Source organism: Corapipo altera, unplaced genomic scaffold (assembly GCF_003945725.1).
Source record: "Corapipo altera isolate COAL_440 unplaced genomic scaffold, ASM394572v1 255, whole genome shotgun sequence".
Lineage (NCBI taxonomy): Eukaryota > Metazoa > Chordata > Aves > Passeriformes > Pipridae > Corapipo > Corapipo altera.
Genome location: NW_020884929.1, coordinates 2,915,867 through 2,943,526, shown reverse-complemented (window position 1 = coordinate 2,943,526; position 27,660 = coordinate 2,915,867). Strand labels below are relative to the sequence as shown.

Genomic DNA, 27,660 nt, shown 5'->3' with positions numbered 1-27,660 from the left:
GCCTTTCTGCATTTACTACTAAAATAGCCAATCCACAGCCCAGACACTTTCCATGTGGACAGTGAGAATAATTTGTGGTAGCAGGAGGATGTTATTCTGTGTGTGGACCGGCCCAAAAACCCTACCATAGATACACTGCTCTTTGCAAGGCAGTAGAGAAATCATTTCTTTTAAGACTTGGCTTCTTTTTCTGGCCCCTAAGGAGGAATGTGGTGCAGTGGTTACCAGCATCACAACCAAACACAGACTTCTCTCAAAGTCTGGGTGACTAAATGGATGCTATTTAAGAGCCCTGGTACAGTTACAATTAGACCTCTGCTTCTCCACAAGCATCTAATGCGACCACAAGCAACATCTCAATCATGTCATCTGCAAACAGGGTGAGCGCTCCTTGCTTGCCTTCTGTCTGTGGTCCTGTGCCATGACAACCATGAAATGCAGAGAATTTACATTCACTCAAGAAACCAGTATTTTTTGGATACTTTTGCTCTTTTCTTTGCCACAAAGGACAGTGAAGGGACCTCAGAATTCTTACCTCTTCCCTCTCCCCAAGCCCAAAGCCCAGCTTGTGCTTTGCAGACATCATGGGAAATGAGACTGCAGTTAACACACACAAAGCAGTATGTTGTCCAGACTACCCAAAACACAGAGAAGATGCTTGCAGAATTTTGTGATAAGCTGATTAAATTTGCTGAGCAAATCATGGCCAAATTTAGGTGAATCCTTCCAGGGAAAGCAATCCTCCTGTTTGGATCATCACCAATGCTCCAAAGATGAAGAGCCTGGAGTTTTTCAGAGGCTTGATTTAATCTACACAAATTATTCCTTTTTTTTTTTTTTTTTTTTAAACCTCAGAATCATCTGCAACATTGTTATTAAAACTTAAAGAGACAGGTCAGCCCAGAACAAAGAGTGAGCCCAGAATATTTAAGAGTGGTTAATGTTGGACATTATTTCTTTAGTGGTACATAGGTTTTGATACTACACCAGTCAAAGAATTAGAAAGAATTGAGGTTTCTTTTTTTGGCTTTGCTTGGCTCACACAATTCAGGGAAAAGGTGCAGCTACATCAGCAGAAAATCTGCAGCAGAGTCTTCTGCCAGCTTAGCTAGAGAAATACAGCTCCTGGGGACACTCAGCTACACCAGCACCGTCACAACTGGGCAAACCTTGTCAGCAGACCAGACACGAGCAGGATTTCAGGCAGGCAAATCAAAACTGGAGCACAGGGGAGATTTACTGCCAAGTTACTTAAATTTCTGTTAATTCAAGTTTGTGTGTAATTTGCCTTACCTTGTACAAAAGTGCAATGATTGAATATCTTTTCAGTTCAGGGCCTGCACACACCAACATTGCTGCTGCTGGTAATTGCCAGCTGACACTTCTCTGAGAAGCATATCTTGTATGGAGATTAAAGAGAAAGCAGGAAACAAGGGTATCTTAAAAGGAAATTCCCCACATTTTTTTTCCTCTCAGACTATATAAAACAGGATGAAGATGACTTCAGGATTAAACACACAATGTCTTTGGGGTGTCATTTACAGATCTGATGAAAACTGAAGTGAAATTGAGATTATGAAAGACACAAGATTTTTTTTTTTGCAGTATTTTTATCAGAGATTTTAACTGGCATATATGTAAAGTTACAACTAGAAGATTAAATCTGAAGGAGAAAAAATTATCCTCCTGTTGGTTTACTTTTTTCTATGTATTTTGGAATGTGAGAATCCACTTCAGGTATCCTGGAGAGCAGTGGTGTGCCTACATAATATAGTAAAAACTAATTAAAAGGTAAAGAGAACAGAACCAGTGATACAGCCCAGTCTAAATTTTGTGCATCCTAAACAAATATATAATAGATATAAACATTATCAGAGACCTTTCAACCCCTTAAGAGAGGATAAATATTTTCCATTAATTTTAATGTTCATGTAAAACAAGTCCCTATTACCATTATCTCTAATCTTTTTCTCCTTCTCTAGAGACCCAAAATAAATTTCAGAACTAACCAGATGGTCAGTAAGCATTAGCAAATGACTTTTGATAATAAAACCTAATTAGTTCTGACCTGATCTCCACTGTGTATTATCAGCTTTGGCCATCATAAGAACTTTGTAGTTCCACAACCACTACAGACAAAACTTGGACACAAAGTCTGGGGAAAACTTTACTCCCTGGGCCCCCCCTGGCACCCTGATTTTCTGCAAGTGACTTTAAAGAGGGCTAAGAGGTATACAAGAAAATTTGTACTTGCATTAATAGCTTGTTTATGATGAAGTTTTCACTTTTTTTAACACTGACACATTCTGCAGATCTGCTTTTCCATACGACAGTAGCTCAGACTTACCAGCAAAGCACTCCAGCCATGGAGAAGATTCCTTGCCGAAGCTACAATTTTCTCTTTGTGGCTTCCTAGAGCCAATTCAAGCCAGAATAACATAAAGAAACAAACCCAGTGCATAGCTGTCACTTAAAAACATGGATTTTTAAACGGCTTTAGGGGTATCATTTATGAAACACAAAGAGATTTCCTTCTTTAGCAGTGTTCCAGTACATTACTCTTTCGTGCTTACTCCAAGACAGGAATATACTTGCCTGAAATGTCAGTGAGGTATTTATACAAAGGCAACTCTTCAGAAACCTATTATTGTGAATACAAAACAGGAAGTACAGTAATTCCACCAGTATATGTTAAATAATGCTTAGTATAAACTGTGCTCTTCAATTAATAGCCAGTGTTAATCCCTTTAGGGGAAAGGGAGATGTGAAGTGTGAACTGAAAATACTGACTCATGATAAACCCTTTGAGTGTTTTTCCCACAAGGTTTTTTGTTTCACTGGCTTGTTTTGGTTTAGGGCTTTCCCCCCCTCCCCCTAATAGCAGAGAGAACATAACAGAGAACAAAATTTGCAATATGCATGAGAAAAAGCAAAGATTGAAGTTTAATGATACACTGTAAAGTGAAAAAACATGAAAATATAATAAAATAATAGTACAATAAATGCATAATGATACTTTGAACTCTACAACTCCTTTCAGTTCTCATGCTTTCGGCAACTAAGCCTTGGAATAACTGTGTCATATGGAAGGTGCAGCTTTGGAAACTACTCCATCAACTATTTAAATACAGTTGTACTGGTGTACAAGTGTCACAATTATTTAGAACAGGATGTAAATAAAAAGATCATATAATACTGAATAGTCTTCAGCAACTTACCTAACATTCTACAGAAAAAAGGAAGCTACAAGTAAAAAATTTAAAAAATATTCTTTTCTTATAAGCATTAACCACCTTGAATCAGAGAAACACTTTTGATTTTAAAAAACAATCAACTGGTCAATAAAAAAACCATTACTCTACAGTGTAACAGACAGTCCAGGTATAAAATCAAAGCTCTTTGACTAAGAAAATATTTTTAAGTAGACAGATTTCTAGAACATAAGTGAGAAAACCTAATCACCAGTTTGCTCTTTTAAAAACATCCACAGATGAAATAAAAAAAAAATAAAAATTCAAGAGCTTCCGAGTACAAAGACCTGAAGCAAACACCACATGCAAATCCCAGACAGACAGAAATCAAAGCTCCTCTTTTCTAAGGTCTGACAAAGCTGCATCTATCTACAAATGTGTAAGAACATCTCTTGTGACACAACTCTGTCACACAGTCTCTCTTTCCACTTTCTCCTACAGGCACGGAATTTGGAAATCTCCGTGCAAGCAACAGATGGAACTTTGGTTTGACTGCCATCTGCTGATCCCATGCTTTGGGAACTGAAAAGTCATTTAAAAACATGTGCACAAAACTTTCAAAATGTTCAGTGTTTCTTCTTCCAGTTCTCAGTAACAAAGAAATTAGAGAATTAGAGATAACAGGTATTTATGCTTAAAGAAATTAAGTGAGACTGAGCATCCAGATATTTAGCATCCTTTAGGTAATTATCAGATAAGCAAGCATAGAAAATGTAATAATTTCATGTGAATAAATAAGATGGCTATTGAAACAAAATCATGTACTATCACATTAACATTGTGATAGTAAGAAACAGAGAATCAGGTATAACAGCTACTCCTAAAAGGAAAGGGAAACACAGTCGAAGCAAGTAATAAAACCCCAAGGAAAATATATAATAGTAATGGACTACCTTTATGTTCCTCCACAAGGGAGAACATTGCAACAATCCATTTTGCCACAACAGTATTTGATATTATGTATAGTGTTTGTTTCATTTTATCCCAATGAAACACACAGAGAGAAAAGAAACCAAATTCACCTTCAGGACCCTCATATTTTTCTGTTTCTTTCCTTCAAGGCAGCATCCACTTAACAAGAGCTGAATGGGTTGGTGATGCTGAAATGATGGAATCAAGATGTGAATACAGTTACACCTACCAGCCTCTCTGGAACAGATCACACTGTGGACAAGGACAGAACTTTAAGTGGGTTTTCTCTACCCACTGTTTTTATCAGTACAAGGCAGCGTTCAGACACACATGTCCTGACGAAAACAGCTTTGCCTCATGTAAATGTCTTAAAAAAGATGACACTTGTGAAGGAAGTAATCATCTCAGGGCACTAGGACCACCTGGCTGAGAAAGTACCCGGCTTCTTCTCACTCTCTTCCTCATCCCTGGTGAGGTGGGAAAGCCCTTTTATCCCACAGGTTTTTTTTCTCAGTCTTTCCCTTCAGCAAACCTGTAGCTCTTTCACGGCATTATTACATGAGAAAAGTAGAAAAAACAAGTGATTATATTAAAATAATTATTACTTAAATATATTATATGAATATGTTGAATATATGTAAGCAGACAATGTTAAAACCCTCAGGGTTCAGAGTTGCCAAAACAACAATCATTTCAGCCCAGTTTGTATTCATGGTACGTTTCTGCCTAATCAGATATTGAATTTAGTCACCTTTTTCTAGTTCCTAAAATTCCAGTTCTACAAACATTCAAATATATGCTCGGCTTTAAAGTAAAGCTTATACATAAATGATTCCAGTGGTAGAAACAAACGCAATCTTCGGCTTATGGGAAAAGAAAATAGTTGTAAAAGTTTGAGCACAGACTAAAACAGTTCCAGGTTAAGGTCTTTTGTATCAGCATTTTTATGAAAATAAGACCCACATGAATAAAACGTAAAGCCATGGAAATCTTACCACAGAAGCAAAACAAAAAACCAAAACAAACCAGACTGTCATTTGAATAATGAGTTTGGATTTTTCTATGAGCCCAAAACTTCAGGTGGCACGCCAGGTACACAAATTCTGGTGATTCTGAATCAAACCACAACTTTTCTTCTCTTAGAACAGTACTAATTAAAAGCATTTATTTCAAAACATATTCAGTGTCTCAGAAGTCTAATGGTTCCAATTAATATTTTTCCTTTTCCAAGAGCTCACATTATTTGTGTTCTGTCACAGCCTTGCTGGCAGATCACATCAAAATATGCCTTTGTTGTGGAAATGCATCTGCTTAAAGACTTTCTTTATTTGTGATGTGGCATCTTGTGTGAAACATACTCTATTTTCACATGGAAAACAAAGACAGGACAGAGTCCTATTCTCTACAAAACAAGTCTTGTACAAATCCTGGACATGATCTAGGACCTTCAGTGGCAGCTTTGTTCCTTTCCTTACTCTGTCCACTAGAAATAAAATTAAGCTAAAAATAAAAATAACCTGAAAAGAGAAAACACAAGACTTCCCTTTCAGCCATAACTCTGAAATCTCTTCAGACCCAGTAGGGTTGCACAGTCATAGAAGAGGGAAGAATTTTGTCCTCTGTGAATGCTAATCAGCAATTTTCTCAAGAAGCGGTGACAGAACTGCACCTAATTCCTCAATTACAGCGCCTACAGCAATTACAGCTGCTTCACTTTGTTCCCATCACTCTCATGCACGACACACAAAGGAGATATTGATAGATCAATAAGAAGGTGTCAGTCTTCTATAGGTAGTATAAGTAGGTACAGTCATAACTGCAGTGAGGAGCACAACCTATTTCCACATCACACTGATTCTTTGCACTCTTCCATCCCTTCGCAATGCATTTTCTGGAGAGCAGTCAGACAGTTGAAAGAGCATCATAAAATACCCCCCTGCTGGTGCACAGAATCAAACTATTATTTAAGAGTAATATCCTCTGTAGCCAGTGTTTCTGGGTGAAGAATAAGGCTTGAACTCCAGCTCCCCTGGGAAATGCATTGTTTCTAAGTACAGGTGGGGAAGCCGAGAGTAGCACAAGGAATAGGAATCAATGGGGAAATCTAGGATGCAGTCAGTTACATTTCCTCACGCCCACTCAAACAGCATCATTAGTGCATGAAGACAACAGAGAAGCTCAGGTATCACACCAAACTAGTACTTAAGCACTAAAACAGGTATTTAAAGACTTTAACACACTTCAGTATTAAATGCATGAAAGAACAGTGTTTCAATTTTATATATGAAAAGGAGAATTTTGTAAGCTGGCACAGAGTATTTACATTCCTTAATAAAACTAAAATAAATGGCCATTTTATAGGTGCAGGAACATGTTCCAAGGTGTGTGTTTGCCAATTACACACACCTCACATGGTGACTGATGAGCACACACACCCTGGCGTGTGTGCTTGCTTACATAGCTCACGTGCCTCCCTGTTAAGTAATGGAATAAGACTTGCCTTGCAAACCAGCTAACGCCGCCTCTCCTCGCTCCGTGACTTCTGCAGAAAATATTCACTGCTAAGGAAAACAACTTCTGCAACAGAGCTGAGCTATTTGCAGTCCAGAGCACACTCTCTCCATCTGCAAGGCCCGACTCTGGGATCCCTCCATTTTCTGTGCCACTGTCAGGCGTGTGTTTTCCCCCAGACTGGGCTGGCACTCAGCACTTTTCCGTGTGCACTGCTGCCTACTATTCTTAGTCACAGGACTTAATTCTACAGAAATTAATCAACATAAATCTACAGAAATTAATCAATACCAAGACTTGCGGCTCACCTATCACGGTCATTTCTGACAAGACATAAAACCAGTGGCACCCTGTTGTTCTTCTCCCTCTCCTTTCTAGAACCAATGTAAAACAGTGCAAAGGAATACAAACTCTCTCAAGCTCATGACACTGTGTGATGTTTTACCTCTCATTCCTCTGTTCTCAGTAAGAGTCCAAATGTGCTTGTCAGGATCTGTCTGTAGATAACAGCATGTACTGGCAGGGGAGAGGCCTTTCCTGTTACCTCTCTATTGCGACACAATACAGACCCCCTTCATCACATCCATTTTTCCTGTATAAAATTTACATCTCCTTTATGAGGTTTAATACCAAAGAAGTGATCTCATATAGGAGACATAATTTCTAATGATATAGTTATTCAAAGCAACAGGGATGAAGACTGAGGGTAAAGAACCGTCCAAGACTCTCAGGAGACTTAGAAATTGGATAATGTTCAATGTAAGTAAACGCAAAGCAGCGACCATGGGAAATTCAATCTTCTCTTTGTATATAAACGGATGTGCTGTAAGATGAATCATTGCCACTTCTAGTTTTAATAGACAGTGATGAAAACTCTAGCTCAGTTCTTGGCAGAGGCCAGAAAAGCAATTCAAGTGTTAAAAATTCAGAACTGCTAATAAAAGAGTAAAGGTCAAACCAGAAAACATCATCATGCAAACCCATACAAACCCATGTTGCACTCACAAGTCCTGGTCCCTTTTTCTCAGAAACGATGTAATAGATCTGGAAAAGGTTCAGAGGAGGGCAGCAAGGATGATCACAGGAATAAAACATTAGTTTCTGTTTAGGAACAGTTGACTCTCCCTTCATTCTGCATAGAAGAACACCACATGACCACCAACAAAAAAGGGCAGTTCCCAAAATCATCTTTTCCAGCACCTGACTGGGAAGAGTAATGCAAGAAGATGCTGTAAACAGCAATCAGAATATTGTTATAAAGTGCATTCAGAGGATATATATCAGGTATATGCTTCTCTGTAGCACAAAGCTTGATTTGCCATGCAGGGAATACACCTGCATTTAAAACAAAAGAAGTTACTACACATTCTTCAATTAAATTCCTCAACAAAGTAGGAACATGAAACAGACACAAACCCCAAAAGAAGTAGTCACTTCAGATTTCCAGAACTACTGAGTCTTGCCAGCCATTGCCTGGCACCTTTCAATCAAAATATTCATTTAACTTTCAGACCCTTCACTCTCAATCAGCTTCAAATACCTTGTTGACTGCACGTTTTTCCAGGTTACCCTAAAAGTCTAGCACGCTGTTGTGATTTTGAGCAGACTCTTTCAGTTGTCTACACATCAAATCATACAGAGCTTTAAACAAACCCTCAAAATTTTGTTATTAAATTACTTTGGCGTATGCAACCTTGAGGTATCCAGTGACCTAAACAGTCATCCAACAAGTGTCCAATGTTCACAGGAGATGTTAACATCTTATTTGGACATGGAGAGAGCCCTAGCTTTACACTTTATATCTGTGCACACCAATTCTTCCACATAGTTTATGAAAATGCTTTATTATTAACCAATGACCTCCAGATTGTTCCCTTTTCTCTTATGCTACATTATTATAGTTCTGCATTTAGCTTGATGATAAGATTTTTTTTTTAATAACTAAGCTCTTATAGAAAGAATCTGTTTTTCCTGAACAAACCTATTATCCTTCAGTGTTATATGTACTGAACATGAATGGTATTTCTACTCATCCCTAGGAGTACGCAAGTCACGTGTGCAAGACATCCAGCTTTGATCACTGATGGAGCAAATAGAATCTAAAGCTGGATCTCCTTCAACAAAATAAAAAGTTAATCGACTCCTGGAAATTCTGCCTATGATGTCCTGTTTTTCCTTCTCCCCACAGAAATGTCACAAACAAAGAAATGGTCCTAACCAGCTGAAAGGACTAATGATGGGATGTAATATCCATATGGAATCTTAAGTAAAAGGGTATTAATATCCTTCCTGAGAAACAAGTGCATATCTCAGCTAATCCCTAAATCCAGCAGCTCTTTAGAGTCCTTCACTAATGTAAAGAGCTTGATCATATTCCATCTTGCTCATTATAAGGCTCTGAGGTTCAGAGGTTTCCTAAACCTAAAACTAAAAGTGAAAAGGTCACCACTTTCAAGCATACAACCAAACAATGAAACTGTAGATTGGCCACCTCATCCTCCCAAGCTGCCCTTCGTTCTGACCGACACTAAACCAGTGACATGTACGACACTGGGCCTCCTATTTCACCACAACTTCCCATTTTACTGGAACAGCTTCCACCCTATTAGGGGAGAGATAAGCATCAGCAGTTAATAGAGAAGTCACTCAACATTTTATATTATAAAATAATCCATTTAGTAGCTTATGCTATTCCGAGCTTTGACCTTCTTGTCCTTTCCAAGCTGGCTGACTGCCTTCTCTGATTTGTTTTGTAACGCTCCAGTCAAAACATTTCAGCTGTTGCATGAGAAGGAGACCAGAAAAAATGCCACTTTATTTACAGTTTTTAAAAATTAGTAAAAATAAAACTATGCCATCCTAACCTCTGGAGAGAGGTCTTGAGATCTGACTACATTAGGAGGACTTGAAACACCTCAAACTGAAAAAGCTTTGTGAGGTTTCCTGGCATTCTGCAAGTATATTTTCCAAGCTTTTCCCACTCAAAGACTACCAAGGTTCAAAGAGTCTGCAGATCATGCTGGATCCAAGCTCCCAAAATGACAGCAGATAAGAGACCTCTCTCCCTATTGGAGTCATTTGAATCCAGGCAGGCAGAAGGAAGAGAAAGACGACATCAGAACTGAGTCCACAAGAAAGAAAAGCCTGATACAAAGAGTGGACACATTGAAAACCAATTCTGGACACTGGGGCAAAACACTCTTTTGTTGTCAGAAAATATCCTGGATAACAGGTAAAAGGCCCCTTCTTGCACAGTAGAACCCTCAAAAAAACAGGAAGTTGTTAATTTAACACCTATTTCAAGCAAACAGGTTTCCTATGGCCAACCTAGAGGGTCCTGTACTGCTGATAACCAGGTCAGTAACCAGATAACCAGAAAACTCAGCAGGACACCACATGATGTAATCTGATTACTCCTCCCAGAAACAAGTGATTGTTCATTTGATTTTAAACAGTGTAAATCAAAGCCCTTGAAAGTAAGGAAGTGTGAGTATTAAGGCAATTAAAGAAGAGGCGAGTATAATGACTCGTAAAAATAATTTTCTAAATTAATGCAATATAATTAATCATGCACAATGCATGCCTCTTTAATTGATGTAAATAAAGATTGCATTATGATGCACATGCACAAAGGCAAATGAATTGGGATTGTACACACAATCTTACCCGTGGCAGTTCTTAATTCACGGGTGCTCAACAAACACAACACCCCCTATAATGCTATTTTAATACAGTGTACACAAAAAACCCTACACATACACCATGCATTTTGCATCCACAAAGAGGAAAGCTGGGCAGAAGACCAAGTTCAAAGTAAGCCCTAAATGTGTCCGTGGCTACAGCCCAAGTACCATAATTGTGGCCCTCCCTCGAGCTTCTGCAGCTCCCAGTACTACACTCACATCCTTCTCAGCATCGCTCCCATAAATATTTAAAAAACAAGACTGTTTGGAATGTCTCTTCCTGAACTGTTATCACCATCCTAATGAAGGTTGTTAAATATAGGATGACTGTGGGATATGCCCTGCTGTGCTTTGCTTCTCTGCCATAAAACGCCGTTATCCCGTTTCAAGCCACAACAGCCCTGACAGCTCCTGAGGATGCTCCCATGGGAACCCAGACAAGCCACATATTTCTGGGAAGATACTCGGCTGTGTCCTCCCCTGCACTGACAAAGTGGGAATTGAGTGAGAAAAGAGCGAACTGAAAGGATTTAGAAGGAAGAGTTTATCACCACACAGACTGTTTTCAAGTAATTCAAAGCTGGAAGTGAAAACCCAAACCTTTATAAGCTCACACACAAGTTTTAGCAGGTAAAAGCTGCTGCACAGGTACATGAAACTTGGTAATAAAATTAGTACTACTTCTCTAGATAAAATAGTTTGCTTTGTCACTAAACTCACACTAGAGTTGATCTCACCCAACAGTTTGGAATTTACATTCAGTTTACATGTACTGCTCACATGCACCTCATTTTTAGAGGCATGATTTATTTTAACCCTGTATGTCCCCACGTTATCTTAGAAATACAGTGTCATTTCCATGCCACTGTAAAAAAACCCACAAAAAGGCAGCAAAACAAAACAATAACCACAAACCCAAATCCCCACCTGGTATCGCAGTTAGAGACTGATCCGAGGGATGGTGTTTACACAGCACACACAAATCCGACAGCCTTTCCAATTTCCCACTTCATTGTTAATTTGGAGGCTTGCTAACACACTGTGTTCTTCATCTGGACTTCATGAGTCTAGGTATGAATAAGAACAAACTCTGGCCTTTACCTTCCCATCCTTGTACTTTTTTAAATGAAATAAATACATTTTGATACCTTCAAGTAATTTTTCTGGCATGCGCTGTAGAGAAGTTTATGAAATACTAGTGATGCTAAAATACACAACGGAGTCCATGTAAGGAATGCTTCCCACTGTAAAGAATAAGAGCAGGTATATTGACTTTTCTGTTCCATTTGAAGTAAAACTATTATATCTTTACATACATTGTTTGGATGTATGTTTTCACAGACAAAATAAAGCCAACTTACCCTGGCCCTATAGTGTATCTGCTAAAGGAGAAAGTATGCAGCCCAGCAAGTTTTGCCTCCAACCTTTCTTTTCAGGCAAGTAATAAATCTTGAGTGAAAAAGTCACTGTGCTCTTCAGCTGTCACCACTAAGATTTTGTTTTCTAAAAGCGAAGCAGCCTTAAGGCTGATTTACTACTCAGCCCTCCACACTCTGACAATCGAATAGTTGGAAACAAAAATCACTTTTGCACACCTGGAAATATTTTATTTGCTGTACTCATGAGAAAACACGGGTTTTGTCTGTGAGGAAGGAGGTGGGGGAGAAGGGAGAGAGGGAGATTCAGGTGAATCTTAAAACCTGGTTCTTGACTTAAAGAGAAATTTCATATACATGTATATGAACCCCAAAACTACCTCTGCATACTAAGAGTGGTCAGGTTCTTTGGGGACTATGGATTCACTGTGCAATCCAGCCTCAAATCATCAATTTGGAATTCTTGGTCAGCAAACAGCACTGCTCATCAACTGTGTCTATTCTGCCATTTCAGTTTGGCAGGTGAAAAGAACATGTGACAACTTTTATATGGTTTCATTCACTCTTTCAGTCTTCTTTTTTTAAAAAATAAATCATTAAGTTCATAATTACCCCAAAGTCTAAAGATCTGATATTAATAAAGGCAAAGTTAAACCTCTGAGAAACAGCTACTTTCCAGCACATCTCTTTGCCCCAGTCAGAGTTGCAGGTTAAAGAAAATTAAGAGGAAAAACTCAAATATGTACAAGAGAAAACCCATTGATGGAAAACGTGATGGTGCCAAAATTGTGAAACTATTTTAGAATATCAGATCCTCTTTTCAATGGCATGTAGTTTGATATCATTCTTCCCTAAAGCTTCATTTTCTGAAAATTTATTATATGCTCCAGAACAATTTTGTCTTCAAAAGAAATCCCACATCTTCTGTTATTTCAAAGAACCACACTTGCACCTGGGCAAGATGATGTAAGTACTCTAGGTGCTGGTTGACTGAAAAGGAGACCTACGAAATTTTGCTCTCTGTTTTTAATCCCAGGGCTTTACAAGAATATGAGGAGTGTCCTTTGACAAGCAGAGAGGCATTTCAGCATTTAAAGTAAAAAAATAATAATTACTGGTTCAGCAGTGCGGAGAGACGTGGCGATTGCATTCCTGTACTTTTATTCCCACTCTGAAATATTTTCCCACCTGTTCTATTCTTGTGATGCAGTTAAGTGTCCCTGCACCATTTCCTTCTTAAAAGCACCCAATTTTGGGTCTCCTGTCCTCCAAATCTGGATGGAATCTGCAGAGATGGAATGCTGAGAAAGGACAGCCAGAGACTTATCCCCCTTTCCTGCCTGGGAGTCTGCAAGACACATGACTGATGGATTATGTGGCTTCCAACTTTACAGCACTACACCGTATTTGGGAAAATGGAAATCCTACCAAGTTAAAGCTGTGGCATAGGAAGAACCATTTGTAAGATGTATCTGACCAAAATGAAAATCCCAAATAGGCAAATACCTAAGTAGGAAAATATGTATTATGTGTTAGTGAGGTTTGTGCCCCTGCATCTGACTGCTAACATGCTGGTAGCCTCACCTGCCTTGAAACAGCACATATACATTTCCAGACAATAATGAATAAATGTGCAGGAATCTTTCCTATTCCTTTTAACCTGTAAAACTGCAAACTGAAATATTTGAATTTCTTCCATAAGCCTTCAGAAAGACTGAACTTTGATGTTTTTAAAGAGGAAAGATTATTTACTTTTGCTGCAGGCAAGAAATTATAATTTCTTTACTGATTCTGCCAAATGGTTCTATCACGCATTTGTTATTTTCATCAAAACAAGCCACTTTAAATTAAGTTTGTCCCATAACTACATAGTAATCAACATTTTGAGGGGCAGATCAATTCGATAAACCTCTGCTTGACTTCTCTGCCCAAAAGACTCCTCCAAATCCAACTGAACCATGGGGGAAGGAAGCTTTATTCCCTTTCCTCATGCTTGGCAGTGGCTAGGGAGAATATCAGCTGCAGTTCTGTTTTATTTTGTTCACGTAACCCGAACAGAAAACTCAGTGTTATCCACGTGGCTCTGGTAAGATTTGGAGACCAAACTACCACAGGTTCTTAAAATAAATAAGCTGGATTCAAACCCAGTCGTTAATAGAACGAAGTCAACAGAGCAGCAAAACTTGCAGGTGATGGAAGAGGAGGTGAAGAGGAAGACCAGGGAGTAGGAAGTTTTTAAAAAGCAAAATAAACATGCAAAAAGAGACAGAAAAAATCCCCTGCACTGGTACAATATGCAAAATACGTGGTTTTATACCAACAAGTAGGATGCTTGGAAATGGGGAGCCAAGCCCTCCCGTGATAACAAAGCATTCAAAAGATTCAGTTCTTCAGTATTCAAGGTACAAGGATAGTTTCTGGTTTAAACTACACTGGAGCCCATGAATGCAGACAAAATCCAGACCATCATCAATCTCGAGACAATGGGTAACGCTGACAGCACAGCATCCCATTAATCTTCATTTGTCCTATCACATCCTGTCATTCTTATGCAAATAGCATATTTGAGGATAGTCTTTTCTGCACCCCACGATAAGGAGAACTGAAGCTGTCAGGAGCACCAGGATGTCTCCCTATAACACAGGCCCTCACTTCGCTCAGCACCTCGTGTTTTACATCACAGCTAATGTGTTTGACATTCAAATTTGACCCAGCAGGAGGTAAAACTATCTGATGCAGGAGCAGCTTGCATCTTGCTTCCTGTGCTAAAACATTCACCAGGGTCCCTGGGGATCTGACAGTCTCCCTTCCTTCACTGCACCCTTGCTAATGGAGATTGAAACGCTGCTTTAAGAGGGGGAAAAAAAATATCTGCACGGGAAGGTAATGATAGCAATTCAACCTTCTCACATAAAGTAAGCCCAGTGCTAAAAGGCCAGGAAAGCAGGTTCCACTGAAGAACTAAAAACAGGACATGTTAATCCTGATGAGTTGGTCTAGGTTTTCTTCCACGGAAATCTGTCAGACCACACCTGGAAATCTATACACATTTATGTCCGGATAGAATGTTTAATTTCAAGCTGAGCAATTTATTCACAGTGTTTTACTTTTATGTGGGGATGAATGATCTCTGGTTAGGCTGATACACAGGAAAAGACAAACTCTGAATCACAAGCAGCTCCATAAAGTTATTGCAACACATTTTAGGCATGAAAAATCACTCCTGAGTGCGTAAGTCACCAAAAACAAAAAGCAGTTTTTCCACTTATTGCTCATCAATTCTGCTTATAGAATGAAGAATAAAAGGAAAGATTTTACTATTATGACTGACTCAGAGTGTTTTGTTTCTGTATCACTTTCAAAGAATGTTCAGAACATCTTGTTCCAGAATATTTCCCTTCCAAGAGAAATCACTTTCTGTACCATACATGGCTGAAAACAGTACATGCTGGCTTTGCATTCTTACAAAAAATAGAAGTTATTCCAAGGCCTTTCCAGCATCACATGAATGAGATGCAAAGTATCTGAATGCTACAAACACAGGACACAAGGCTGCAATAATATTTCAATACAATCATGACATCTTAGAGAAATTACCTTATTAATAGATGTCTGTGACAAGTCAAAACAAGTTTATCATTACACATAACCTTTTATAAAGTCTGACTCAAATCTATTCACTAACTGAAAGCAACATATTGCAGTGTTTGCAGGGATGATGAAGTCTGCACTAGGCTCTGGGGAATACTCTTACATTTGATATTCCCAAGTGCTGTTTTCCAATTACAAAAGATTAACCATCACAGAATTGTCAGTTAAGCAGCAGCCACGTAAACGAAGATGCTGGATGGATTGTTACCAATTTTGTAAGCACAGAAAACTTCGAAAGTGTACATTCCTCAAGCATTTCTTGGTTTGAAAAGCTAAAGAATAGTCACAAAAAAGTATACCAGACGTTTTCCTAGTCCTTGGAAGTGGAGAAGACAGACTGCCTTGTACCTTTATAACATATGTAAAGTTTGTGCATTAAAAATTAAAGTGTAGTCATCACATATAACTACGAAAGCAGGACACTCAGTTAATTGTCACACATAACTGATTATTTCAATATAAAACACGAATTTAACAAAATGTTACCTTTCCAAAGGGATCAGCAATCACAAAGTAAACTGAAAGCCCACACTGAAAAATTTCTCATTAAGCAAAGCCCACAATACAAGTGATTTCTGGTGTCTTCTTTTTTCCAGGGAAGGGGGAAAAAGTACAACTCATGCATTGCAAATCTTGCATGGACCCAGGAGAAAGTGGTGTCCCGGTACAGCCTGTCTGGTCTGGATGAAGTATGAAGTGTGCAAAACCAACTCAAATGTGATCCTTTTAAATCACAGTTTAAAATCTCCTTTCCTCCAGATCGATGAACTTTCGCTCTGCTACTCTCTTAGGTGAATGCTTTCCAGAATTCTTTTGTTTGTTTGTTTGTTTCCCATTATATCTGGTAAAAAGAGTTTTCAATAAAAATATAAAGGAGCCATTTGTGGCTATTAAAATTGCTAATAAAATTCCTGTAATCACCCAGTTTGCTACTGTGGGGAGCACTGCCTCATGCAACTTTCTCCTTTTCTTTATATTTAGAGTCAAGACTATCAGCTTTACTTGGGGAAAGAATACATAAGATATGTTGGCATCCAAACAAAACTGCGTTGTTCATTCTTAAAAGTTCACCACCCCCCCCCAAAATTCATATGTACAGAAGACATTAAATTTTTATGCATCATATCCCAGGCGAAGAGGTCTGGATTTGCATCAGTGATGTAGGTACAGCATACAGGAACTCAGGTTCTATCAAGTTCTTAGTACTGCAGGGTGGCAACTCTTGTACTGTTCCAATATTGTCAATATTTCAATTAAAAACTATGATACAAGAAAGCAGCATTCATTGTGTGCCCACGAGAAATCCAGCAAAAGGCAGAACAGCAGGGAACTGAATTCCCAGGTAGAGATGGAGACAAGACAGTACAATGCTGAACTGACTCAGAAGGAAATTTCCCTTCTGTTCAACAAACAGATTTTTTTCAAATTCAGATGAGTCTGACTCTGAAGAACAGCCACTAAAGAAAACTGAAATCAATTTGACAAAAGTGAAATTTTGACAATTTCAATTTTGCACAAGTATATTTTTCACTGATCAGTTTTATCACCTTTTACTGAAAACACTTTGCTAGCTCTATTTTGCCATGGCAGGCTCACAGACAGTGTACAAGTAAGCTCTAAAATAAGCCTTTGTCAGGTCTCCATCAGCTGCGTGGCTTCCTTCAATAGGGAAGAGTCTGTGTTCTGGAGCCAAAATGTAAGGTTTTTTCTCAAGACTTCCTGGGTATATGAACCATACTTATGTGTATTTTATGCCTGAATGCTCCAAGACAAACAGAAAAAACTATTCCAGAAGCAGCTTAAAATGTGAGAATTATTTAAGAAACTTATAAGAAACCCTAAAAAAGATCAGGAAAACTAAATTCATCAACTTGTCATCACATTCATTAATGTTGTGAAGGTGAAAAGCTGTGGAATAAAGAACCTTACCAACACTACAAAACGTATCTTAAAGGAAATCACTTCAGACTGACCCGTCTACTGCACTTAGCTGTGAGAAGACACAGCAGTGGTGGAGGATTTTAAAGTGGATTTTCTAGAGGGCTGCTGGGTTGGTTTTGTGTTTGGAGGTTTTTCCGCTGTAAGTGTTACAACCCTCCAGCTTTTACAAATTTGACATGTTCTTGTCACGCCAGCAGAGCTGCAGCAGGATCTGAGGAGAAATTGTACTGTTTACAGTTGGAAACCGTAGTGCTGGCAGCAGGATAAGGGCACTGAGGAGATATTTAATCTCTTGAAAGGAAGTAACTAATGAAACCAACAAAGTCCAGCAAACTCCTGCATAAACAAACACAACAGAAGCAAAAACCACGGCAGCAGTTTGACAGAAATGTTGCTGCACAAGTTCAATGAGCCTGACTTAAGGAAAATCTCATCTAGGAAACAGATACTTAAGGCTATGGCAAAACATTTTGTTTCTGGTAAAAATTCTGTAGGGAGGAAAAAAAAAGTGAGGGACATGAACTACGCCTTTGCCTTGTCTCCATTTTCAAACTTCTGCTCTTAATCATTAAATTGATCAGACAACAGTTTGGAGAGTAAAAGAGAACGGAATTATACCAAAATCTGGTCTTTTCAAGAGAACAGGATATACGACAGTGCGTCCATTCGTACCTTGTCTATCATGTCCGGTCTGTTTGTAGCTGCCAAAATTGTCACATCCTTCAGCTGTTCTATCCCATCCATTTCCGTCAGCAACTGAGCCAAGACACGGTCTGCTACATTGCCAGCACCTGAGGAGCTGATTTATAAAAAAACAAAACAAAACAAAGTCACAGCATTAGCTTTCTCTTCCTAGAAAACTGGAGAAAGAAAAGGATATACTGTTCTTTTTATTTTACAGAGATGCATCTTTTTGTCTTAATTCTTTCTGATTTTTATTTTCACCTTCAATCTCTGAAACAGTCTTATCAAGTGAGCAGCAAATCAGAGACTTAGTCCTTCAAATTATTTCTTGGTACTCAATAACTGAGTCAGCTTTTTGGTTTTTTTACTATCTTGCTATGAAGGTTGTAAAGAACTTAACACAACGTAGATCTCTGGAATAAACATTTTTTAGATAACTGAATTCATGTAGCTTCTTCACTAGTCAGACAAACCTTCCTTTTTAGCATCGTCCAAGTGAGTGCTTACACCACCCTATGCAGTATAAAAAATTAGGTACTTATGTGTTTTCCAGAGTAGTTCTACATTGTTATGCTGTCTCCATCAAATGAGAATAAATTGAGTGTTGACCGACTGCCTCATAATAGCATTGTCAGTCCTTTAACTCAGCTGATTTTCCAGATACTAGGACAAAACCCCAAGACTGAAAATCTGAAAACTCCGGTTTTGAAATCACCAATATGTGAAAAACCAAAGCAGACAAGGCATAAAGCATTCCCTCTGCTAAGCAGGGGCAGGGAAGCTGAAGCAGGCTGGGGCAAGCAGCTGGAGATTGCCAGATAGCACCAAAAATGTGGGGTTTATCCTCCTTTGCCAGAAATCAGCACTCCTGCTCTTAGCACACACCAAAGCCTCGCTGTTTCTGACACAGCCTTCCCCTGTGGATGGGCATGAACACACCTACATCATCTTTCACCAATGGGAAACAGCTCTTCCAGGACTGTTCCTGGCTCTGCTGCACGGGGAAGGTTTCATTTCTCTACCTTTAAACAGGTTCTTTGCAATACAATTTAAAAAAAATTAGTCTCTCCCATTCTTCCAGATCGCTCTAAACGTCACATTAAGAAGCAAAAAGAAGTCTGGTACTTAAAATAAAGCCAAATCTACAGAGGATTAAGATAATTATTTAATCTCAAATTTTTTGCAAATCCTTTCCCAAAAGTTCTCTTCAATGTTTATACAGATATACAGGCACCTACACACACACACACACACAAGTACAGTACCATTATCCTGGTGAATGCTAGTTTCCAAAAATAAATACATCAAATATATTAAAATATAAGTGCTCCAATTATTTCCAGCAGATAGAGAGCACATGAATACAGTTGTATAGTTATTAAACACATATATTGCTGCAGCACTGCCACCCACCACCAGCCTGCCTGCAACCACAGGGCTTCCCAAACTTCCCAGAGCCAAAGGAACACTAATGGTTCCATCACTGCTGTACAGCTCTCCTACAAAAAAAATTCCCTAACTTTCCCATCCTACAACTGGTTCTGTAATTTTCCAGTGCAAAACATTAAACTTATCACACCCAGTCTGGAAAACATCTTTGAGGAGCAGTAATAGATGTTGGCTAACAGAATATTTAGGTTGCTAAGAAATATTAGAGAAGGGACTTGGGTTACATGGTCATCAGCTTTTGGGTTTTCTGCAGGCACATTAGAATTTCCCAAGTGATATTAAAGCATTTCTAACATACCCACGGGTCACAGTCCCAACGACTTATAGAGGGTTGCGTGTGATAAAACACTTCAGGTGTTGGACATGGATAGTAAATGCTTTTCGAAGGACACAAAGCTTAAAGGAAATTAAAACCAACTTTGTAACATTAGCTAGTCTCAGTAGGGATTCAGGCCTCCCATCTTGCATAAGTTTCACATTTACTCAACTTTATACTCAACAGACTGAGCACAAAAAAATGTTAGGCAAAGGAAAAAATAATTACAAGACTGGGACCAAAATGCTAACATTATATAAGATGATCTGAAGGTAGAAGTCTTTGGAGGAGATGTTAAATTTTTCTTTGTTCCCTTAAAAAATCCCCAAAACTTCATTTAAAAGAAAGATGGCTAGAACGGATATTACATCTTCCCCCAGTATAAACATTCCTCTTACAAGCTTCAGGCTGAAAAAAAAAAAAACCACCCCACAACACATTAAAGAAGTATTTATCCTAAAGAAAACCCCCACTGTTACAGGGGAATGCACATTGCAAAGACTTTCATGCAATTCAGGCATCATCAGAAAATTGCAGTTAGGCAATCAGTGATGGTATAATATAGTTTAAATGATGAAGGGGGCTACCAGTACATTATTTGGGGCTTTATTATTGTCACTTCAAAGCGGAGTAAATAATTTTAAATCCATGCACACAAAAAATATCAATAATAAAACCAGGATCAAATGAAGAGGTGTCTGGGTCCTATGACACCACAGATTTCTACTTGCAGTGCTTTTATTTACATAGTTCACTAAGCTGTCACACAATGCACCATTTTTAGCACAGAATCTACAGTAAATTAGCTTTTGGCTTAACAGGATACCCCATAAAAACCCCAGGCAGGCACAGGGAGCGATCTCTTTCCCAGCTGCTTGGAGCTGCACCAGAGCCACACCGAGGGCTCCAGCGCTGCCCAAGCTGTTAATCTGAGGGGTGACACACAACTATGTGCTTTTCCATTTTCCCATGATTTCCCAGCAAGGGTTTCAAATTAACACAGGCAACGTTCATTAAGGCTGCCCGGCCTTTTGACGCAAACGGCAGCCAGAGAAACAAATGATGATTAACCCTCCAGTCCCACGGAGGCACTGCCAAAACCAACTCCCAGCCAAGGGGCTGCCTTTGCCCCCCCCCCACCTCCACCTGACCTCCCTGGGTTGATGTCATCATCACAACTGCCTGGAAATAGTCCTCAAAAGGCACGTCCTGGTACAAACTAATTTCCTGTCAACACGCCGCCTGCAAATCCAGGCAGCCAGAGTTAAGCCCCTCACATAATCCAGGCAGGGCCATGTGTGCACGTGCCCAAACCAGAAATACCTCCAACTCCAAAATAAAACGTGTGTGAGCAGAGAGGTTGCTCCAGAAGGGCCTGGGAATTTCAAGGAACCTCTTGTGTTGCCCTAATGAAATACATCAGGCTATGAGCTAATTTTTTGCCAACCTCTCTTTATTTAAAATCCTCGATGAAGGAATTTTAAAGGCAAAAAATGTCTTTGCTTACTAGTTTATTAGATCAGTCAGAGCCAGATATCCTCCTCTCTATGATATTTCAGCTGCTCCTGCAAGTGTAGCACACACCAGTCTCAGACCAAGTGCACGTGTGCTCCTGGACAGGCAGTTCACTTGACCATCAGAGAAGCTTCCTAAATGGCAAAAGCCTGTCAGGTAAGACTATCCATGGATTAAAGCAGACTAGTGATGGTGAATATGAAAGACAACCCTGTTCTTGGTAGTTTATTTTAGCTAAAGGCACTTCCAATACACATTTTGCCAGAATAAATCATGCATTCTGCAAGTATACCAAAGCCTCACAATTAAACAGAATTAATTCTGGCCTTGTCTGATAGAATTGAGAGATCATGATCATCAGCTCTAAATTCAATATAGCAGGTGAGGGTTCTCCACAGCAGCTTTTATTTCTATCTCCTTTGGCCTTATCCAAAGACTCTTCTAGCCAATTGGATTCATATAGCAGTGGGTACTAAAATTTCCCCCCGGATAATTTCAGCCACTCTCAGACATCTTCTTGAGGATATAAAAGCAACCACAGCCTGATTCTATCGCTGCATCAAGGAGTACATACAGTTCACTCACTTATATAGTTCTTAAAGCCAAGGAGATTTTGTTACCAGACATAGCCAGATGTATGAAATCATATTTAAATCTGTTACCCTTCTTGCTATAGGCATTTTTTTGACAGCAACCGACTTCTTGTTTTTTACATTTTCACTTATTTAATTTCCTTCTCTTTCCCCCTGCCCTTTATCTAATGGATTTTTTAATATTAGAAAACTAAAAACAGTCTGAGAATGCAGTCACTGTGGTTTCACCTCACGACGAAATTTGGTTAGCATCACCACTGCGAGCTGAAGCAAACATACATGGGCATCATCTGACCACCTAGAACACTTCCAAAGCCAGTGGAATGAGTGTTTTTTTCAGAACACCAGATGTCATTCTCATTAAAAAATGTATTTAAGGCTTCATCACCACTTAAATCTTGTAAAGGAGAACCAATGGCTCTCCATCCCACCACTAACTTCAGCGGCACTGAAGCCTGCCTGAAACACCTGACCTGCAGAATCAGGATCCTAATTTAGTTACACTGCATAATCGTGGGTGTAGAAATGCAGGGAATATTCATTCGCACAACTACATTTTGAGTGCTGTTAAATTCACAGCAACTGTGAAGCTACAAAACCAGGAGGAAGTCTGGGAGAACACCTCTCCTGCACAGTTGATCCTACCTCAGGCAGAGCTAGGACGTCAAAGAGGCAGATCTCAGGAGAAGTATCCGGGATAAATTGCTGCAGAGGGATTAATCTCCACGTAGCTGAAATCTATAATGCAGATTTTGTGAGAAGGGAGTACAGCCCACCTTCTTTTCCAAAATGTCCCATCAGGCAAGATTTACATACAGATAAAACCTGCCTTTTTAATTTTTTTTCCCCCCTAACTAAAGAATTCCAATCACTATCAAAATTTATAGGTTTTCGAAATACTTGTGGACGTGGTATCACCTCAAATAATTCTTCCACCGAAATCTCTGGAAACAATTTCATATCAAAACAAATGTAAAAATTACTGACATAACAAAATGGCCAGTATCAAAAAAATTAATACAGGTTGAAATAGATCTTTCTGGCAGGACTCTCCACCTCTCCATGAACTACTGAGGTAAAAGGTTCCCAAAGTACAAAAGCCCCCTGCCAGCACACTCCCACGCAAGAGTCACCTCGCTCACACAGCCTGAAGGATTTTTATTGAGTCTGACATTTCTGTCAGGGCTTTGCAGGGGGAACCTGTCAGCAAGGAGCACCTGCCAAGTCCAGCTTTTCAGTCCAACTGCCGTGATCGTAATTAACTGTCACACTGTTTTATTTCCTTCCCTCACAAACTCGGGTGAAATACGGCTTTGGCAGCTTAAGGTTTTCCACAGCATTAGAGAAAAAAAAATTAAAATAATCTACTACAAGAAAAACAGTAATTGCAGGATGTTCCCAGATATCGATTTTCACTCAAAAATTCTAGCACTGGGGCACTATGTCCAGCAGAATGGACACTGCTACGCTGGTTAGGAAAAAAAGCAGGCTCTTTCATCAATATGGAATAATATGGGCCAAATTTACTTCTGCGAATGTTGTACCACATGTATGGTAAAATTTCAATGACTATTATTCACACCACTACAGATACAACAGGCTTGAATGTTATTAGAAAGTCTTAAGAAACACTACATAAATCTTATATGTTATCACTTACATACTTTCACTAGTCATCAAAAAAAACCAAAACAAAACCAAATATACACCAATGCACAAACCTCCTCTGGTGCTCAGATAACAAGCATTCCCCACAGTGGGGAATTTCCCTGCCTGTGTCATCAGAAAAACTCTGAAAGAACGTAATCCTAAGGCCTTCCCTCCATCAGCACCCTACAATTAGAAGCTGTTGGATTCTGTATGCACCTGTATCAACTACTACCCACAATATTGTTTCACATCTTCTCTGTTTCCTCAAGAGCAGAATTCAAGTACCACAGAAGGAAAATCTCCAGAGGAAATTTAGGAAAGTCTGGGAAATTCAGTCTGGGTAGAACATTTATCTTCATGGTCACCTCCACACCAAAATGGTGTTTTGCCAACTGTCGATTTGCTGATTGAGTGAAATTCATATAATTCGTTTTTTAAGACGTTAGAAAAACATAGAACAATAAAAGAACTTTGAGTGCTCCTTGAGCGGCCCCCAGCTTCCAAGTAAGCTTCCTAAAAAGATGATGAGCTTTGTGAAAAGAAGCAATGGTGCTCAGCTGTCAGCAGGTGACTTCGAAACAAATCTCCAGCTGCAAACACATCCTAATTACCCTCCACGGTCATGCAACCAACCCTCTTCCTTTCACCTAAATTTCTTATTATTGCAGCTTCCAAAAGTTAATGAAATAGGCCCAAACAAAATAAACACAATGAAAGGAGAAAAAAGCAGGAAAGGAGCCAGTTTGAGACAGGTTTGGACTCAACAGGCTTTCTTCCGGAGGGCTTTCCCCAAGCATATCACCTATGTGGTGATCCATTGCCCATTTCCATCTGCTTGCAACTAATTCCAGATGAACATCCATGAAAGATGGACATTAGACTGTGCTTTCAGCTGGCCCTGGCATCATCTTGCTGACACAAGAATCATGAGTTCTCCTGTTCTGCTAACACTGATGCTGCCTTAAAAGAAAACAAACAAACAAAAATCTCCAAACACACACCTGATGCACAGTAAATTTCCCATTTGCTTTCATTCTGGTTTTCTCAGCACTTCTCCTCTGTGCATTCCTGAAAGTTGATCAAGTTGAAAAATGTAATCAATCATATCTACCAGGGAAGCAAGTACAGTTTAAGTTGGAAGTATTACAGGCCTAGAAGTAACTAACTAGACTGGATTTCATTTCGTTACAACAATATTTAAGCATAAGAGGTTCACTTTCAGATGGAATAAGTTTCATTTATAAATTTTAATTACATTTATGTTCCTCCCATACGTCATTATTTTTTTTAAAAATAAATACACCAAAAAAAGACCTTCAATCATTGTAGTCCCAATCCTGCAGGCAGCTGTAACCTGCTTGGGCTCATTTAGTGTGGGTAAGACGATCTTTTTCCATGGCCAATGCCATACTGGGAATTTAAATAGTAACCATGTATGCCCACTTCTGATCCCTCTAATCCTGGTATCTGTTTCAACTGGGCCTCTTGCAGGAATCCAGTCAGAGGCTCAAATTCATGTCTTTGGCTGAAGCATCTTTCCTCAGATGAGCTTTGCCACAGAATTACCAAGCACTGAAGAAGAGGCCTACCAACATTAACAGCCTTGATTAGTCCCTCTAAATCCTGCACATGCATCCATGCACTTAGATGACTTTGAGAAAAGGGTTTATGGATTCAGTCCTGCTTCCACTGATGCCAATGAAATTCTCTATCAACTTCAAACATCCAAATTATACAGGCTGGCAAAGTTACAAAGTTGCAAAAAGGAAGAAACACAGATTTAGAACACATTGAGACAAAAGATTCTTGCTAGACAAGAAGTGTTAATGAGTTTGTTTCAAAACTAAAGGGATTTCAGAAATTTATTGTATATATTCACAATGTCTGGGTAATGTCATTCGTTAAAATTGCTGTTCCAAAGACATATACAAGCTTCGCTGTACAACCAAATTGTTTCAAAACTTTCCTTCTTCACCACTCCTTGCTAGGCCTAAAATAGAAAGTTGGCACTGGACATGCAACGTTTTTCCCAGACAATATTTCTGTTTGGATACCAAATTCCAAAACTTTGAAAAATTCATACAGCAGTCGCAAAACTTTCAAATGTCTCAACTCTCCATCACACACAAACACAGCTCAGATACTGCAGGGAATCAGTTGACATTCCCCAATTCTGGGACTACTGATAATTTACCTCGTGTAAGGTGGATTTCTGCCAACAACCTCTATCCTACCCAATGTCACCTTGCTGCATCCCTGCAGGGTCCAGCCCATGGGTTTCCTTACTGGATGCAATCACTGACCTCCTTCATGACAGAGGCTGCTCAGTGCACCAGGGAATTTGCACAGATACAAAAATGCAAGGGTATGTTCAAGTGTAGAGTATACATATGGGCTAAAATATTCCAGAAAGACAGCTTGGTTTAAAAAGAGAAGATTTATCACTGTCCCTGTTAAAAGCAGAGGTAGCAGAGGACAGCAGAAAAGCTGCTGTTCTTCACACCTTCCTTTAGAAGCCTGAGGGCCTCAAAATTTGAGACTGTAAATATTTTAATACCTAAAACGAAAACAGTATGTCTTTCAGTGCTTCTGAGCAATTCAAACTGTGGCTTAGGAATCTATCTATCCTCCCCCCAGCATACAGGATAATGTCTTTTCCCAAAAAAGCATCACCAAGTTGTAGTTTCAGGGGACGGGTAGCAATATCCCTTCACTTTGTCACTTCTACCCTCATTCTCAAAAAGTTAGCAACATTCATCTACCAAATTGGTTTGGCCTGCAGAAGTCAAATGCAAGGTACTGATTTTGTCCCTTGTCTTTCTCTTTTTTTCCCCTTTGAAAATGGAATTTATCAGTGTCTTCTACAGCAGTCTACAACATTTCCCATCTTACGTTACAAAGACTTGCAGTTAAAGGGGAAAATGCTTTGCTTCTGAAAAAAACAAGAAAAGGAACAAATATGTCTCCCACCCAAAAATCCTAAAAATCCTACTTATATAAACAATGTCCCATTTCCAAAGCACAGAGATTTCTTAAGTTCAGCAAACAGACTGTCTGTGCTGCATTTACACAGACCCACGTTCATTCATCACTTTCAAGTCTAATTACCAAGCCATTTCCCTCTTGGCAACCTCTGATGGCTAGAAGAATTAGGTTTTACATGGTCAGGAATACGGAGGGATAACAAATACCCATAACTCTCTGCAGCTGTGCAATTTGTAAAGCCTCTCAATCTTTCGTGCAGGCCAGGGATTACTTCCAGGCAAACTTTCCTGCTGTATCTGGACCAGTCCTGCCTTAGCACAGTGTCTCCTACAAAAAGTCATAACAACATCTTTCAAAAGTATGGAGAAAGAAAGGAAAAAGTCAAAACCCGCTCGTGGAAGCAAATGCTCATTAGAACCACGGAGCAGTGGAAGAGGCTCCGTGCGTCACCTCTGGCAGTACCCGACTGCTCCTCGCTGCACGGTGATCCCTGAAATGTCAGGTTTGTTTTAAAGATGTCAAGTGGAAGGTTCTGGACCTTCTCCCAAACGACTAACTCACAGGGAAGGAGAATGTTCTACCAAAAGCCTTGCTGATTTACAGACATTTTCCCCATATCAATCATTTCTCCTACTCAAACCTCTCTGTGACACCTCTAACTGTCTCCCATCTTTATTCTGCAGGTTTATCATCTGTTCTTCAGAACCAGTTAGAGGGAATGCCTCCTTTTTTCTTTATAGTCAGGCCATTCAGCCCCTAATTTTTCATTTTCAGTTATCTCTAAACTTCCTCTAACATCTCAACATAAACCAGAAAGAGATGGAAAATTCTTCCAAGAGTACTAGAAGCTCAGTGCAACAGAACAAGATTCGGAAATTAATACAGCTCAAAGTATCTTTATCTGCCTTCACCACCACATTAGAAACCCAAGTCCTTTCAGAATCACCCTCTCATCTTCTTGCAGCAAGGATCTCCAGACTTTTCTCTTGAGCAATTGCTCTCTGCACTGAAATACTTTTCTTCCGAGGTGCAGGATTACAGTTTCATAAATTGTCTTCGAGGTTGGTATGTATCCAGCCCACATTTTTAATTCCTTGATTAATATGTAATTGTTTGCTGCCTACATGCAAAATTGGGAGGGGA

The 27,660-nt window shown here is 39.3% G+C and overlaps 1 protein-coding gene across 1 annotated transcript in view; it reads right to left on the bottom strand.

The window, feature by feature from the left end:
• The window catches only part of SPATA5 (spermatogenesis associated 5), a 165,610-nt gene that overhangs the window by 96,737 nt on the left and 41,213 nt on the right, over window positions 1-27,660 (bottom strand). The window contains exon 14 of the mRNA XM_027658913.1: window positions 17,998-18,124. Within this exon, the coding sequence (XP_027514714.1) occupies window positions 17,998-18,124 (127 nt within the window). The remainder of the gene's footprint in view (window positions 1-17,997; window positions 18,125-27,660) is intronic.